At 42.1% G+C, this 16,827-nt stretch overlaps 1 protein-coding gene across 3 annotated transcripts in view; it reads right to left on the bottom strand.

The window, feature by feature from the left end:
- MCUB (mitochondrial calcium uniporter dominant negative subunit beta) overlaps positions 1–16,203 on the bottom strand; it is a 46,021-nt gene extending 29,818 nt beyond the window's left edge. The window contains exon 1 of one of the 3 annotated variants that reach the window (XR_015803289.1): positions 15,960–16,203. Coding sequence is in view for 2 of the 3 variants with exons in the window: in XM_088163839.1 (XP_088019965.1) it covers positions 15,960–16,058 (99 nt within the window). In the remaining variant the exon portion in view is untranslated. Of the gene's footprint in view, positions 1–4,418; positions 4,473–15,959 lie in introns of those variants that run through there. The other 2 variants (XM_088163839.1, XM_088163840.1) reach the window with 2 other exon arrangements.
- Between the last annotated feature and the right edge of the window lie 624 nt (positions 16,204–16,827).

Genomic DNA, 16,827 nt, shown 5'->3' on the forward strand with positions numbered 1-16,827 from the left:
CTCAGCAGCAGCAGCTGTGTTAAGACACAGCACGTGTTGCTCAACTGCTGCTGCTCTTCCCCTTCCATGTAACGCAGGTTCTGGACCTCTGCATGCACATTAAGGATTGCAGTCCAGAGGGAGAAGCCACAGTGGCCATAAGGGGGGCTGGCATGGAGGCTGGCAAACTCATGACCATACCTGCGAAAGTCATGTATGATACAGAGAGAGGCCCTGAGTAATCAGCACAAATCCAAAACTTAGCCCTATACCAGCCACTGCAAAGAAAATTAACACTACCCTACATGAAGCCAGCTGTGCTACACCAACTCTACAGATCAAGCAGAAACTTGTTTTCTGGTGATTCTCAATAAATACTCAGTATGTTCTAGTTTCTTTCTTAAAGGAACTGGATATTAACTGTCCTTGCTCAAGAAGCAGGACCCCTTGCAGCCACTTCCCTGGAAACCTATGGTTTATTACCTCATTATACTGAGGGCTGAAGAAAAATGAAACTCTAAGAGTTGTCTGCTTCTGGTAAATATTTAACTACCAGAACCATGCCAACGACTTCTCAGCTTGATTCTCCTTAACTTTACTTCAGAATCATGTTCTCCTCATCCCTTATGGCCTGAAGCTGAGTGTGTATTGTATTTAGCAACATAAGAACATTTCTCCTCTAGGATGTGAATGGATCCTACTAATATATTATGATAGCATTTACTCTGAAATGAACTTCAGTCACTCTTATCTCTTCAGATAAAGAATCATCTGATTGTTGCTTTATGAGCTTCAGCTTCTCAGATTAGAAAGTTTTCCCAACTATTAACAGAGGGAGAGAACAATGCTTAGCCTCTGAAATTGTTTGAAGAAGACAGAGGGGTGGCACTTCACAGTTATGGATCAAGTGTTACCCAACTGGGCATAGAGCAGGGTGAGGAAGGGCAGATGTGGAAAAAGTCATCAGGCAATTCCAGGCCCCAGCAGCTAGAGGAAAGGCCAGTATCAAGTGTAGAGCAGCCCCAACCTTTGCACCATTCTGAGGATGCAAGACAAGTCCTGCCCACTCTGTTTCAGCTGTCTGTTCCAGTGCCCACAGCTACTCCACACAGCAAGAACTGCAGGAACAAGGCACCTACTTTTCTAAGTATTTTGAATGAGACAGTGGCTGTCATTCCAACTATCACTTCTCCCTCTTCCTCTTTTTTACCTCTTCAGCCTGTTAAAATTACACTTAGCATATCCAGCATATTCAGATGTCCTTAGGAAAAAGAGTCAGTTGGATCCTCTAAAGCTCTGGTCCTCAGGTCAGCATTCAAAAATTAAAGGAGATCACTGGAGCAGCTCGCAGAAGAGAACAGGCACTAAAAAAACCCTAAAGCTGGAGTCACAGGGTCCTAATATGTATATCTATTTGCTAAGAAAATCGACTACATTCGTAAGGATTAGAATAATACAAAGGCATCAGATCCAAAGGGCTAATATTACGTACGCTTCTGCACACATCTGTGAGTCTAAGCAACATTGCAATTTCTTTTTATGCGTTTTATGTGCCACTGCAAAGATAGAACAAAGCAGTTTTCTTTCATAGCTCTGATCTTCAAAAAAACTCTAGTTAGACTGTTCTCAGCAGAGGAAAGTTGATAGTTTTGGTTTTTTTAAATGCGGATTTCAAACATTATTTATTTCTGCAATTCCAGCTCAATTGTCACCAGCAGCATTGTAAGAGTAATGCCAGGACTGCACTCCCAAATATACCTTCAGATCCATGGAAAGCAGGAGGTCTCATTATTACACCAGCTGTTTTACTTCTGTATTCCACTAAAAATACAGGACTCACACAGCAGGTATTTTATGAGCATGAGTTAAATTTGCTTTAGCATTAGCAACAACAAGATAGATGATTATGTTGCATTTGGCAGTGGGCAAGGAAAACTAGCTTCCAGTTTGATCTCTGTCCTTTCTACAAGGCAGACATCAGCATCCCATGGTGCAAAAAGAAGTGCTATGGCTAGTGCTGAAGGCCATGCTGGCAGGCCGGCACAGGGACAGCATCCCAGTGCATCCAGAGTCCTCACCAGCTCCTGACTTGCCCAGAGCTCTGCACTGAACGGAAACTGAGAGCCACTGCTGCACACAGAGGCAAGATATTGCCAATTAATTGGCTGGCAGCATCTTTCTTCTTTGAGAGACAGCACCTCTGGCACCCAATAAGTACCCATGAGAACTCTTAACCTCTGCCTTAGAAAAGAAAAAGACTATTTGACTTGCCAAAAGAAAACCTGACGTGCTATTCTTGACAAGCTGCTCACCTTGATTCACAGCATCACTGAATAGATGCGGTTAGTGTCCAGCTGGCTAAACATCCCATTTAGCGCTTGCCTCTCTGATTAAGAACTTAAAGATGCAGTTATATATTTTTAAAATGTTTTCACATTAGCTCTGCTAAGGCATTGTAAGCATTAAAAATGCACTTACTGATATAGCTATCATCAGGAAACATGTCTACAAAGACAAAGGGTGTATTTCTATGTGAGTGCCTTAGCTATTACTGTTGGCTCAGAAGTACCTCATTTAAAAAAAAATCCACTCAACTGTTCTTCCCCATTAATTAAAGTCATCAGCTGCAATACAGAAAATGATCAATGAATAGGCATAGAATAGCTTTCCCAGAGAAGCTGTGGATGCCCCATCCCTGGAACTGTTCAAGGCCAGGTTGGATGAGGCTCTGAGCAACCTGGTCTAGTGGAAGCTGTCCCTGCCCGTGTCAGGGGAGTTGGAACTAGATGATACTTGAGGTCCCTTCCCTCCCAAACTATTCCGTGATTCTATGATGATAATATGCTATTCTAAGTATCTTAAGCTTAGAACTTTCAAAATAAACAAATATATGTCTCCTGCTTGTCAAAGCAGCCACGAGAAAGACTTATAGTATAGTTATAGCAGCAAAGCCTCTTAAGTATAGCAATAGCTCATGTGCAAAACAGGTAAATAATTACACTGATTTCTTTTTCTTCAAACTAAGATTAATACCAGCTTCTTGGCTTTTACCAAATCTAGGACTTTGGCTGTTACACGTTTCAAAAGGTATAAATTTCACATTTTTTTATTTATAAGAAATCATGCTAGTACAATTTATTGACTTCTGTTATGTAGGAGAGGCTGAACACTAAAATTGAAAGTATTTTTAATTTTTGAATGAGACCATTTGACAGAAAATACCTGAAAAAATATCAAACTATAATAAAACTTCCTTTGTTGTAAAATCTATTTGATGCTGAAACCTATTCCCTTCTGAAACAACACCATTCACACCTAGTCATTCTTTAACTTAGGTTACTACTGCTGACCAAGTCAAAAAAATCAAATTAAAGAAGTCCAATCCCAGAGAGTAAAATATATCCATAAGCAATTCACTGACACACACTCCAAATCCTTGTGCTATTTATGTCAGACCTTCTGTCACTGCTTGTCTACAGGATAAGAATCTCAGTTTTTATAAAATAATGCATTATCCTCTTGATTGTGAAAGAGCTTGAAAAAAACCCCACTATTCAAATCCATCTCAAAGGTTCAAATCTCAGTGGCAGGCAAGTACAAAGAACCATAGTATTTTGTTTAGCAGATAGGTGCCTAATGTTTCTGAGAAGTTATGACATTAAAGAAAAATACACACACACGAAATATTCAAGGAGCTGCTTGCCATCAAGTGACTGAAGCGGACACAGACGACATTCATTAGTCAGAGAGGAAAAAGGTTTCTGTACCCTATATCCTGCTTTGGTTAAGAAATGTTTTTTTGTTTCTGTTACCTTGCAAATGTGACACTTGGACAAAAAGCTGCACCCTGAGGCATGAGCCTCAAACAAGCTCTGGCTCGCTGCTCTCTTCCCCAGCTGGTCGGAAGATGCACAGTACATGCCCCCACACAATACAGAAGGGTTTCAGGTCCAAGTGCACCATCACACTGAGTGGCTGTACACCGCTTCCAGGTTCCCAGGTAGCCTCTCCATATGGACAGCTTTTTCTGGATACAGCAGCCCACTCAAAACGAGACACAGTGAAAAGCATAATCATGCCCACAGAGCCCAATCTGCATATCCGAGACCATCTGCAATATGAAAGCAGACACCCAGGACTACTCCGTTTCACTATCCTTCTTAGCAATATGGATAAAATGGGATAGGCTCTCTGACTCTCTTGTGACTTTGCTTGTCAGGAATAAAAACAGTGGGACCTGACCAGAGCTCCCCACAGTCACACAGTAAAAGGATTCTTGTAAATCTTTCTTACATTATAAAACGTCTTGAGAAGAATGCAGTCTGCAGAAGCTACAGCAACATATTAAGTCCTAAACGCCTTTATTATGAGCCTTTTCCCAGAGTGCAAAATAGTGTCTGGATGGCTTATTAAAATTCTAAAGAATTAGAAAAAAATACCTGATCAACGAAGAGTAAGGAATAGAGACTCATAACCATCTTTGCAACATGTCACCCTGGAAGAAAGTACAAGGGGAAATACAGTCATAGTCTCTTTGATACCACAGGATTTCACTGCGATATGGTTTCTCTGTTTTCCAGTTCCATGGATTTATATATTTATATGGATAAACAAACATCATAAAAAACTTCTTTCCTCACTTGAGACCGATGAGTCTCTGTAGGTTGTTTATTTTTATGTTTATTTTCTTTCACTCTCTGAATGAGTGAAATAGTTTAAATACTACTGCCATGTTTACATGTTGCAGCTGCGGCTCTGAGGCAACATGCAAACACTACTGAAATTTAAACAAAGGTATTAAGTAACACTATCAAGCAATAGTTTAAACAGGAAGGGATAGTCTGAATAGTTAGTTCTGCACTGATCAAGGGGTTATAAATACCACAGAGTGCATGTTACAGTAGACAGAGCATGCTACAATCAACCAACAAAAATGTAGGTGAACTGCTCAGTAAATATTGATAGTCTGGGTTAAACACAAGAGTCTATTAATTCTGTGCTTTCACCACTGCTTTGGAGTAAGTGTTTCACATTTCTCTCTCCCTGAATATGTGCTGTTGGTCTTCAAACATATTTCCCTTAAGTCAGACACACTGGACTTTTCTGCTTCCATCAGTGGAGGGCAGACAGGGAGAGAGCATGAAAGCAGGCAACAAAACAGAAGTTCCTTCAACTGCAGCTTCCCCTGAAGTGGATCCCTTGCGAACATGAAAAACCACATCATGACCCCAACACAGGCTGAGAAAGCAGCATTGCAGGGGTGTGACCCTCACCCCTCAGCAAGGCTTTGAGCTGCTCTGGAATGAAAGAGCAGTGAGGTGCCTGGAGCAGGAACTAGAGGCACACTGAGGGCCAACTGCATTGGGCTGGGCTATTTCTGTGGTCAGCAACACTAAGTGTGATAAACTGGCTTACGGTTTTTTTTAATTTTAAATTGCACACACTCTAACTTCTACAGCAGCAAGGGAGGCCCTATGACACCAGCAATCAACTAATTTAAACTGAATGTGTGACCTGCCATCCCAGTTTTGAGTGTGGCTGCAGTTAAAATAAAAAAGCAGCAGATAAGGTGGATCCTCTGTTGGCTCCAGGCCTAGGAATAGCTGCTGGCTGACTGCATTTTATTATGGCCACTCCCAGAACTTTGCATTGCTTGTGCATATGGAGTATTTGTGCCACAGAAATACATTATTATTCTCTTGCACACTTGCAGGTAAGATTAACTTGTGCCACAGCAGCAAGTATTGACCTATGAACCAGCACATTGATCCTGGTTCCTTCTAATGGGTCTTGTTGGTCTGACTGCTGCCATAAATTGCTGTGTAATTTTCTTAGCATTCAAGTCCTTGAGCTGAAGAATTACTCACCCAAAATCTAGACTCAGAGGCACTGCAAAGGTCAAAAACAGTCAAAAAATCTGGGGATTTGAATTCTAAATGTTATATGACATTCAAAGTTTTTGGCAGCATATGAATACTCTACATGGGCATTTTTTTTTAAACCTGTTAATAGCTTTTGATAGCTTCTATGTTACTTTGCACTTTTATGCAGTTACTTCTTTTATTAGTCATGAGTATTCCTAAGTTCCACAAAATCTTTTTTATCATATGTCAAGAAAAGTATTAACTACTGATACTTAATGCCAAGTGAGACAAGATGAGCTGTAATTGTTAGCAGTAGAGTGCCCAGTTACAAGGTCTTACTTCCCAACAACCCAAAGCTGTATTTGTATTAGAATGCCAGCGAATTCACAGTTTTCATCTGCTAGCTCAGTGGAATCCCCAAAAATAGTTCATAGTTCAATAGCTCAATAGTTCAATAGTTCAATAGCTCATGAGAAAAGTTAACATGGCAATTCCAGAAGCAGAAGTAACCAGGAACTCACAAGGAAACAAGCTACAGATTATGTAGCATTATGAAATGCTGAAGAATGACACCACTGTGAGGGTTTGTACAGATTAAAGTTGTATCAGGGTCTGATCTGCAGCAAAATATATTCACTTCACACTCCCACTGCTATGAAGAACAGTTTGGGGTGAGTACTCCAAGGAGTATGCATGGTTTAATAGGTCTAACTCAGTTTTAGAGTCCAGGTTATTTGACATCTCTTAAAATTGCATGAGCTCAGCTGTATTTCCAGTGCGCTTAAAGCCACAGGGCACTGCAAGACCAAGCCTGAAACATCAGCCTTCAAACTGCAATCTTCTAAGAATGCCTGATTTTATTTTACCAGAAAGGCTACAAACACTGAGCATACACCTTTGGCTTCTGACTGAAGCACACAGATGTAAATATGAATTATATTTTCACATCCTTTAGCCTATCAAACTCTATGGCGTCAGATAAATAATGTTATTGAAAAGCACTATAGTAAAGAACACTGAAGAATGGTTTCAACACCCAACAGATTAAAACGGAAAAAAATGGCAGACAGTTCAGTTTCAGTCCCTGCATATTAAATTTGGACTAGCCCCAGCTCTGCAAAAAATACTAGTGTTACCTGCCTCACAAAAAAACCCTTTGACTGAAATCCACTGCAGCTACCTGAGAAAGTGTAACAGTCAGAAATGACTGCAAAAGATACTGCTGTGGTACCAATGCCTGGGAACACATTCAGGAATCTGGTCTCAAGATTTTTATTATAATTTTCTTCGTTTAAATGAGTTTCAACTCATCCTACAGCAGGTCATTTCCCAAGTCAACCAAGGGCAAAATCCCCAGGAACCTCCCCACTGCTTAGGACTTGCAACATTACAGTAAACCCATTATGGCTTTAAAAATCTTTTCAAAACCAACAGGAAAACTGCCAAAAAGGTGTGCCACAAACATATGTAACCTGATGCCTTAATAGTTCAAGGACCCATTTGAAAGCAGTTTCTGGAAAAGCACTAGTAGGAATCCAGGATATTGCCAGCAGCATGTAAGATTAAAAGAGAATGCCTAAACTAAAAGCAAAGTCCCATCTAACAGACATGACATGATTCAACCCTACACTGTATTTGGTTACTGAGCACAAAAGCTTCTCACAAAACAGCTCCAAGAATTTGATTCAGTTTTCCTGTTTCAACACAGCTGTGGCCATCCAGCAGACAAATGAAAATGGGAAGGCAGGAAATACATACTCTCTGGCTGCAGAAAAGAAATGATTGTTCAAGATCACTATTTGCTGTGCCTGCATTCCCTCCCTTCCCAAATTTAAGAGACTTCCTGCCTTTAGTTAAAAATACTAGCATATGTATTGCTCTGAAAAAGTATTTACAGAGCTGGGGGAAGTCCTGATCTCAGTGTAAACTTTAAAAACTGATTCTGTCTTTTAAGAAACTGGCAGCTTCCTGGTGGTTTTATCTGGAATTCTAAAATTCTGAAAAGGTGGAGTGAGAGGGAGGAGAGCGGCCAGTAAAATGAAATTTATCCACTGAGAAGCAAAGGTTGCTTGCCATTTCACAAACACCCCTTCTACCTAAAACATATCAGCTAGTCAGATCATATACACAGCTCTTACCATACAGCTGTGAAAAGCAACGGCCTTTAAGTTCCAGCTGTTTTATCTATGTTAAAAGCGTCAAGTATTTACCTGAGCCATTGATCAAGATCCTTGACTTCCAACACTTTGCTGACTCCGTATCACCATCCTTGGGTCCTGCATTCCAGGTCAGCAAGACCACTAACTTCAACTTCTCACACAGCATTTCTTACAGATATCTAGCTTCTATCGGGCTTATATATAATGTATTGCAAATAATTCTTTAAGCCTATTTCCTTAAGGGAAAGGGAAAGAGGGAAGGGCAGAGACAGTAGCTGCAGAAAACGAAGCTGAGCTACTTTGTGGTTACGTACTGAGTTTGACACCCTCTTGAAACACTTTAAGACAGTTTAGCCTATTTTTATTGCAATTAACCTGTTAGTACCACATAGCTCAGGCTAGCCAAAACCTGTGCCCCAGTCCCAGATGAATCACCACCTCACTTCCCAGCCTCCACCTAGCTCAGCCTGGAGACTATCCCACTGCTACACCCATCCTCCCTCCATCCCTGTCAGTGCATCCTTCACAGGGGCTGCAGCTACAAACCCACACTTGTGCCACGTTTGCCCCCTGGATCAGGAACCCTGTAGTGACCCTGTCTCCCTTGAGGGACTCCAGCCTAGAGGGGCTGGCTGAGGAGCAGCTGAGGCCACAAAGGTCCCTGGAAGCGTGAATGCTGCTGTGCCTGAGAGGCCTGGCACCTTTATGCTTCTATTCAGAGTAAACACATAAAGGTGTTTTACAAAATAAAATAACCCTCATCTTGAGTAGAAGACTGGAACAGGTTGCCCCCAGAGGCTGTGGAGTGTCCCTCACTGGAGATATTCAAGAATCAACCGAATGCAATTATGTGCCATGTGCTCAAGGATATCCCTTCTTCAGCAAGGAAGTTGGACCAGATGATACCCTGTGGTATCTACCAATCTTTCAACATTCTGTGATCTTTTCCTCACCACAGCACTCTGGCCAAAGTGATATCCCCATGATATATGGAGTTTGATTTGCCAGGAAGAAAAGCAATGTAATTTTTCCTCCACTCTGGCAAACCTACAATATATTTAAGGATGCTTTTGTGATCTCTAAATCAATTTGTAGTCTCTTTACTTTAGTTTTATGTAACAATAGGGAGATGCTGGGAAGCTGAAGCCGCTGCCTACTTTGCAGATAAACAAAATAGATCTTAAAATAAGACAGTTTATTTCTCTCCATCTAACAATGTGAGGACTGGAGTAATTTTGATCAAAAATGACCAGATAGTAAATGTGAAAACAACTGCTTCAAAACTGTTTTAAAAGTTGTTCAAAATCTGAAGTAAAAAAGTAAATTATATCTTGCCTGTGTATAATGTACTCAATTTTTCTGTGCCTTTGACGATGCACTGCCTGTGTGCGTGATGATAAATTCAACTTTTTTAAAGGCATAAATTTCACATTAATAGAGTAAACGTCTTTCTTCCATTTCCAGCTGAAGGAGTACTAAGTATTTCCTGATCTCTAAGGGGAGGTTGTGCTTGCCAGTCCTCATCACACAAGCACAAAGCCTTTTGTTTATCCAGACCCTGACTGCTGACAGCTGACAGTGACACGCCCAGCCTCATTTGAACAAAGGAGAATTAGTTCATGGACAAAAGCTACAATCCTTAGTAGACAGGCAGCCAAAAAATGTTCATTTTAACTTCTCTTCTTCAGCTGCTGTGCCACGGAGTCATTCGAACACGAGGGACTTACTTCCCTAGCAATGGACCTGATCTTCAGAGTGCAGATCCATGCTTTCCCAACACCTGGATGGCAGGTATTTCTAGTGACCCAGGACTCATGCATGAACTGAGAATGGAAAATGTCACAACGATAACTTGCAGGCCTGAAAATTGTCCTCCTCCCAGCCTCCCTATGCAAGTTCACAGAACAAACAGTTTAATTTTTTGCTGGGCTCCTCAGATCTCCTCTGATACAGAAACAGAGTAGTCATATGAATGGCAGAAGTGACCTTATAAAAAGCCACCTCTTTCCTATGCAAACCTAATGACCAGGTTATTACTCAGTATCTTGACAGCAAGACGGAGAACGAGACAGAAATACAGAGAACCTACATCTCCCTTTCCTCTTTCTGGAAAAGAGCAAAAGAGATATGAAGCCAACCCAGAGCAAGAGTTGCTGATACATGCCCTTAACAGACACTTAGTTAACATCATACTATAAAAGGCAGAGAAGTGACCATGAAACACCTCTAGGCTTAGAAGAGTTTACTGCCTTCTCATATGGATGTAGGAACTTCACCACGACGAGCCACCCAATGAGAAACTCACCTCTGATGCTGTTTTTTAAGAATGTCTTCAGAGTGAAGATGATCCTAAAGAAAGCAAGTCCAACTCAAGCACAGCTACTCCATTCATTTACCTTCAGATCATTCTGGCTCAGTAGGAAAGGGGAAATGAAAATTTGGCTGTTTAAGTAGATGTTGAAAACAGGTGTGCTGTTTCCTTCCTCTTTGATGCAAAAACCTCACTGTGTAAGGACTTCAGGAGGGAAACCCTCAGTAGAAAAAACAAAACCTAAAACCCAAACAAACAAACATCTGTATTTCCCTTTCCCTCTTCTCCTATCCCTTCAGAAATTAAGATATTATAAACTCTAGGATAAGGTCTGCATTTTTGCCCAATAAGCTTTCAAACATCACAATGCAAAACGAAAAGAAAAATCAGAGGAGACTCACATTCTTAAAACAAGGTTTGTCAACAGCCTTAAGTGCTCAGCACATCAGTGATTTGTGGTAAATCTTCAGAGCATCTAAGACACTTGCAAAGCAATTTTCTCAGACATCCTCTAGAGGTTTTGTATTTTTTTTTTTGCAGGTATTAAGACTGTGAGTGAAGTCTTTTAGCACACTTGCTAAAAGTCCTGAAAGGAACAGTGCCAGACTTAGCTTCATCTCATGAGCAACAAAAAACTTACAGTTACAGCACTGTTTGTATGATCACAGCATCCACTGTGAATGAAATCAGAGCATCATTTTCTGTCACCTGATTACTTTATTAATCATGAAGCACCCAATACAGGTATCACCTTATGACTATTTCCATCCTCATTCTAAATTATATATTAAAAAAAGTCACTATCAAAAGGAAGGTACATAATTTTTTATTTTCCTTTACAATAAACCTGTTTAATATATTGGGAGTAATGTACTTCCCAAACTCTGGGAAGCACAGTCTATTACTCCTATATCAGATATGAGAAAGCTCTTCAAGACATATGTTTAAGAATTACATGGATTTTTCTATGGACAATAATGTCAGACCAGCATTTCAGTTTTCTTTACATTTCCTGCAGTACCACACAGCCTTGACTTAGCACACAAAAGCTCTAACTTCCCTAGGGTTGTGATGCCGAAGAGAATGACCACACTCTTTCCAGCCTTGCAGAAGCTGGTTTTCACTTCCTTTCCTTAGGAACTGCCATATTCACACAACGACCAAAGACACACATCTGCTGACACTCAGAGTAGGCAAAAAGCAATACACTATGCAAGAAAAGCTGATTTGATCTGCATATCTCAATTAGCTGTTTTTCTGTCAATTGCCCCACTGGAAAACAATACCAAGAATTTGAAGCCTCACTGTTGATGTGTGTTTCAAACCCTGAGTGAGGCTGTTTATTAGAAACTTCTCAAACCTCTAAGGGAATGAGTGTCTCGCAGGTAACTCTATGTGCACATATAAGAGTACCTCACAGCTCACAGCATCTGTACTGGAGATAGAAGAGAGAGTTCATGGGATTATCTCCAGAAGTACAAAGACAGATGAATTTCTGTGCTATATATACACCACATTTCTCCCCAAAAGTGTATTTATCAGGGAAAATAGAGCCATCTCCCAGCTGCAGATGAGAAGAGATAAAAGCAAATGACTAGCAGCCATTCCCAACGCCACCCTGTTATTCTGGCACAGATAGAGTAGTAAAGTCAAAAAAATGAACTTGCTGAGACAGGAAATTTTTTTGCAGCAGAAGCAGCAGAGACCTTCTAACTATGTTTTTTCTAAGGCATTTAGAAATTAGTATTTGAAAGAGTGAACAGTACTGAAACACTTCAGTAGTTTGTATGTTTTTGTTGATACATGCCAGTATAAGCAGGAGGTTTCTGTTTAGAAAAGAAGATTTGGATCAACAAGCTAACTTTTGTTGTGCAAGGCTTTCAAAGTGGAGGAAAGACAAGGGAAAACACGCCCAGAGGCCATAAATTACTCCCAGTTCTTGGCTCCAATCAGACATCAATTTCCAAAGGACTTGAATGGGCTGAAAATAAAAAGCAGGGACTTAAATCACATTTATGTGAAATATTCAGCTGTATAACACACTCAGTTACAATCTGCTTCTCTGTAGTTGTCTGGGATGTCCTGGGGTTGCTGTTTGTCAGAGTATCTTAGAAATCCCAGCAGCAGTTTACATGCAAAAGAGAAAGAGGCAAAATTAAAAACCTCCATGGAATTATCCTGTGGCTATTAGGACACATTTAGATCCTTGCTTATAAGACTCTATAAAACTGAAGGACAAACTGGATAGGTATAATGCTAGGAGAATTATAGTAATTTGAAAGTAAGAATTACTATAAAAACTAACAGGAAGGGCAGGAAAAAAGTTCAAGCCAGCCTGAGGAACTGAGTAGTCAAAAACTTATCAGCTGAAAGCACTGAAAAAAAAATAAAATTTGACAGATATGGATGACATTAGGAACTGACAAAAAAAAGCGCCCCAAAATAAAACCCTCACTATACTGCTTTCTGCAGATAAACCCAATGACTCTCCTACTGGCTGCAGTTTGCAGCTAGGAAGAAAATTCCCCTCAGCAACAAGCATATGCAATTTCCTAATCAAGGAAGAAAATAAATCCATAATGTTTTTCACAGAAGCCTTTGCAATTTGCTCTTGCCAGCTTACACAAGATCTTTCCCCTTGCCAATATATTCCAGAGGCACAGTTTTAAGAGAATTTTGGACATAGAAATGGAATGCATTCTGATTTAATGATGCTAAATAAACTTCTATTTTGAAAACAATTCAAGTTTCCCCATTTTACTTCCCTCACTAATACTTGTTCAAAGCAATCCCTGCCTTTTGCAGAGGAAATGTCACTATTCCAGCACCTTCACACAGGACAAAAGCAGTTTTAGCAAGACACAGGCTATGTGACTGCAAAGAAACCCGGTTTTAAGCTAAGAAAAATCACGTAACTCAGACTTTTTCATTTTCCATGGTTGCCACCCATCCTAAGTAATGTAGGCGTGGTAGGAGAGATCTCCATAGTACAGACTAAACTAGAAATCTCACTTACATGAATGGCCATAAAAATTGCAAATGGCATAAAAATGGCAAATACAATTTTAGACCAGGAGGATTCAGCACTATAGAGAAACCAACTAGGACCATCTTAAAAAAAAATTAAAAGCAGTCCCTTTAATGTTTCCTGGCTTAGAAGGTTTATTAATTAAAAAAACAGAAACAAACAAAAACCAAACAAACACCAACAAAAAACTTCCAGCAATTTAAAGCCTTGACTCTGTTAGCAAATGTATTCACCACTGAGATAAGGTGAGGAGCGATGCTCCTCACGGAGAGCAGCACAAGCCGGGCATTTCTTCCAGTGTGAGCTGCAAGAGTTAAAACAGAGTCAAAAGAAAGCAAAAGAGTTAAAACAGAGTCAAAAGGAAGCAAAAGAGCTGGCAACCTTTAGATTTTACCACATGCAAAGTAACTACAGAATTATAAATCTGAGACTCTAGCAAAATTGCTAGCAGCCTTTGGGAAATGAAATTTTGTGTAATAAGAATGCCTGTCCAAAGAGTACAGTATAATATGCTTCAATCAGTTTGAAAAACTGCCTATGTGCTAAGACCTTTTCTCTTTTGTACACAGCCTGCTGTCTGGCTTTCTAACATTCTAATATTATAGCATTTCTAACATTCTTGTCAAAGCAGCAATCCCAGGACATTTCAGGCAGCTAGAGTCTGTCTAAGAACTAACCACTTTAAATACAGAAAGACCCACCTAATGAAAACCTGAATTTTACAAAATGCAGAATTTGTATAAGCATCACTCCAAAAGGCAAAGCAGATAATGACAGCTATAGGAAGAGCTGTAATTCTCATTTAAAAGTGGAGCTGAGAAATTAATGATTAAGTATATAGCTCCTTAGGACAGCAATCCCTGCTGTAATCCTGAAAAAAAAAATTACAGCAAATTAGTAATAATGGCTCATTTTCCCCCTCAGTTGTGTATTTATTAGTCAAAAACACAGCACACAAACACACTGTGCATTCACACACCTGCCCAACAACACCTCAGTAACTTGCAGTATGTGATGGCCAAGTGCACATCCTACAACCTTGTGTGGCCACTGAAGTATCACCTCCAGCTTTACGAGTGGAACCTCTAGTCAAGGCCCCAAAAGGCACATGGGCAGACTGATTCCCATCACCAAACACAGCACAAAACAAGCGGCAGACACCATAAAAAGTATTCAATATTAATTTATTCCAAAAATTTCCACTTATTAAATAAACCCAATCTTGTATTAAAGACTTCTCCCAATTAGATTTTTCCTCAACATTACCACATCTCTCTCTGCTTCACCTATTTGGTGCAAGAATTTAATTCCCAATGCACGTCACTGTCGTTCCATCCCACAAAGTAACAGACATGATCACTTTTTTGCTCTTTCTTATTATGACAGGGCTGCCAAAGTAAGAGCTCTTCCTCCTCCACCTCCTCCTTCTCCTTTCATTTTTGGTGTCTCTTCTTCAAGCTTTATCAGCTTTCAGTCTCGATTTAGAGCCTTAGAAAAGCAGGACGCTTGTCTGCAAAGCAATACCCTGGAGAAGTTAGAGGCAGCAAACTGAATAGGTAGTGTCAGTGTGTGCTAAATGACAGTGTAAACCCTCTCAGTGAGGTGCAAACTGTTTTCAGCATGCCCCGCTAAAACCTCAGAAGATTAAGGAGGCTAAGTCAATATTTGTCTTAAATTCCCTATTTAGATGTCCTCATATACAGGCAGGAGAAAGCAAAGAAGGGCTATTCGCATTAAGGGATGTAGGGCAAATTAATGCACTGGAATTTTGTAATATGCTTTTTGAGAAAAAATATTGGGAAAAAGTATAAAGTTCATTTCGTACAACTCCACCCACTGTCGCAGGTTTCGAGACATGGGTTGTGGAAGCTGGCCAGTAGCAAGCGCCAGATCGCCCTGGACTTCCTTCTGGGATGTCACCACACACCCCAGCAACTTCCTTGCTATGGGAGGGCCCCGGACGCAGGGACGGGGTTTTGTCGTGTTCCATCACAGCAGTATTTCCAAGCATACACATGGCATATCTCTATTATTAAGAACATTTTCAAAAGAATTAATCTGCCTTCTCTCCCAGCAGTTAGGAGTCGCTCAGGACTGTTAATATCACACTGTCCTACGCACCAGCAGATCTTTAAATTCATTGTGCGTTCATGTTTGCCTTTATTGTTCCGAATCACAGAATCTCCGGGACTTCTAAGAAGCTCAAAGGCAGGTGGACTTCGGCACTTCACGTACAGGGCAGCAGCACCAGCACCACAACAGCCCACGAGCGAAACTTTTTTCTGCGCTCTCGTTTGACTCGTGGCTGTTGACAGAGCAGCCCTTGAGACAGCCGGGCACAGCCCCCGGCCTGGCCCCAGCTGCCGCTCCCGCCGCCCGTGAGTCACCGCGCCCCGCCAGGCACGCCCAACCCGCCCGGGACAAGCGAGGGGAGCGGCGCAACCCCGCAGCCTGCAGGGCCCCAGCCCGGCCGGGGTGGCGCTTGCCCCAGGCTCTGTCCCCCTGAGCCCCCGCCACACCCCGGGGCAGAGGCGGGCGAGGCGCCAGCAGCCGTGAGGGGCAATTTCGCCTCTTCACGCCGCTGTCCCGCGGGGATCCTCGCCCGCTCCCCGTCTTACCTGAGGCGCCGAGGGCGGTGGGCAGCCATCCCGCCTGGCCAGCAGCACCGGGAGCTGCCGCCTGCCGCCGCGCAGCGCCCGGCCCAGCCCCGCCAGCATGGTGCTGCACCTCCGCCTCCTCCTGCCCCGGCGGGGTCCGGCCCCTGCTGCCTGAGCCTCGGGCCGGGCAGCGCCGCCGCCGCGCTGGGCGTGGGCGAGCCCGAGCGAAGGCAGGGCGGCTCCGCTGGCGGCTGGGGCGGTGTGAGCGCCTTCCCTCGGCCCCTTCCCGTCCGCCGCCGGAGGGGCCGGGCCGGGCTGTGCCGCTCCCTCCGTCCCGCGGCTCGGGCGATCCCCGGCGGCCGCGATGCGCCGCTGCCCGGCCGGGAGCTGCTCTCGCCCCGCAGTGCCCAACCCACCGCCCTTTGGTTACAGGTGCTGGCACCCCTCCTCCGCGTCGTTCTTCTTCTTATAATTGGAACAGGTTTTCTATTAAAAAAAAAAAAATTAAAATACACATTAATGTCTGTCTTACCAGAACACCTGGCTCCTCTGTCGCTGAGTATTGCCCTTTCTTTGAGGAACGGGACTATCGCTGCTCCTGGGTTTCAGTGAAATAAGCACATTGAGGTACCACAGAAATGAACAGCAAAGCAACGGAAGACGCTCTTGTAGTTAGTCAGTTTACGTGAGAGTTTTGTTTACAGCGGTAGAGCAATTAGCAAGACTTAACATTTTCTTTTTCAGTCATTTCTAGAGTATCACCTCCATGCCCGCAAACACAGGTTTTCATGTTCAGTACAAACCACTGAAGCACATCAGACCCTCGGCACTCCATCAGGAAAACATATCGGGAAGCTTTGTTGTATTCTTCTTCTTTGTCCACCCTTGA

The sequence above is a fragment of the Sturnus vulgaris genome, chromosome 4 (assembly GCF_052056855.1).
Source record: "Sturnus vulgaris isolate bStuVul1 chromosome 4, bStuVul1.hap1, whole genome shotgun sequence".
Taxonomy (NCBI): domain Eukaryota; kingdom Metazoa; phylum Chordata; class Aves; order Passeriformes; family Sturnidae; genus Sturnus; species Sturnus vulgaris.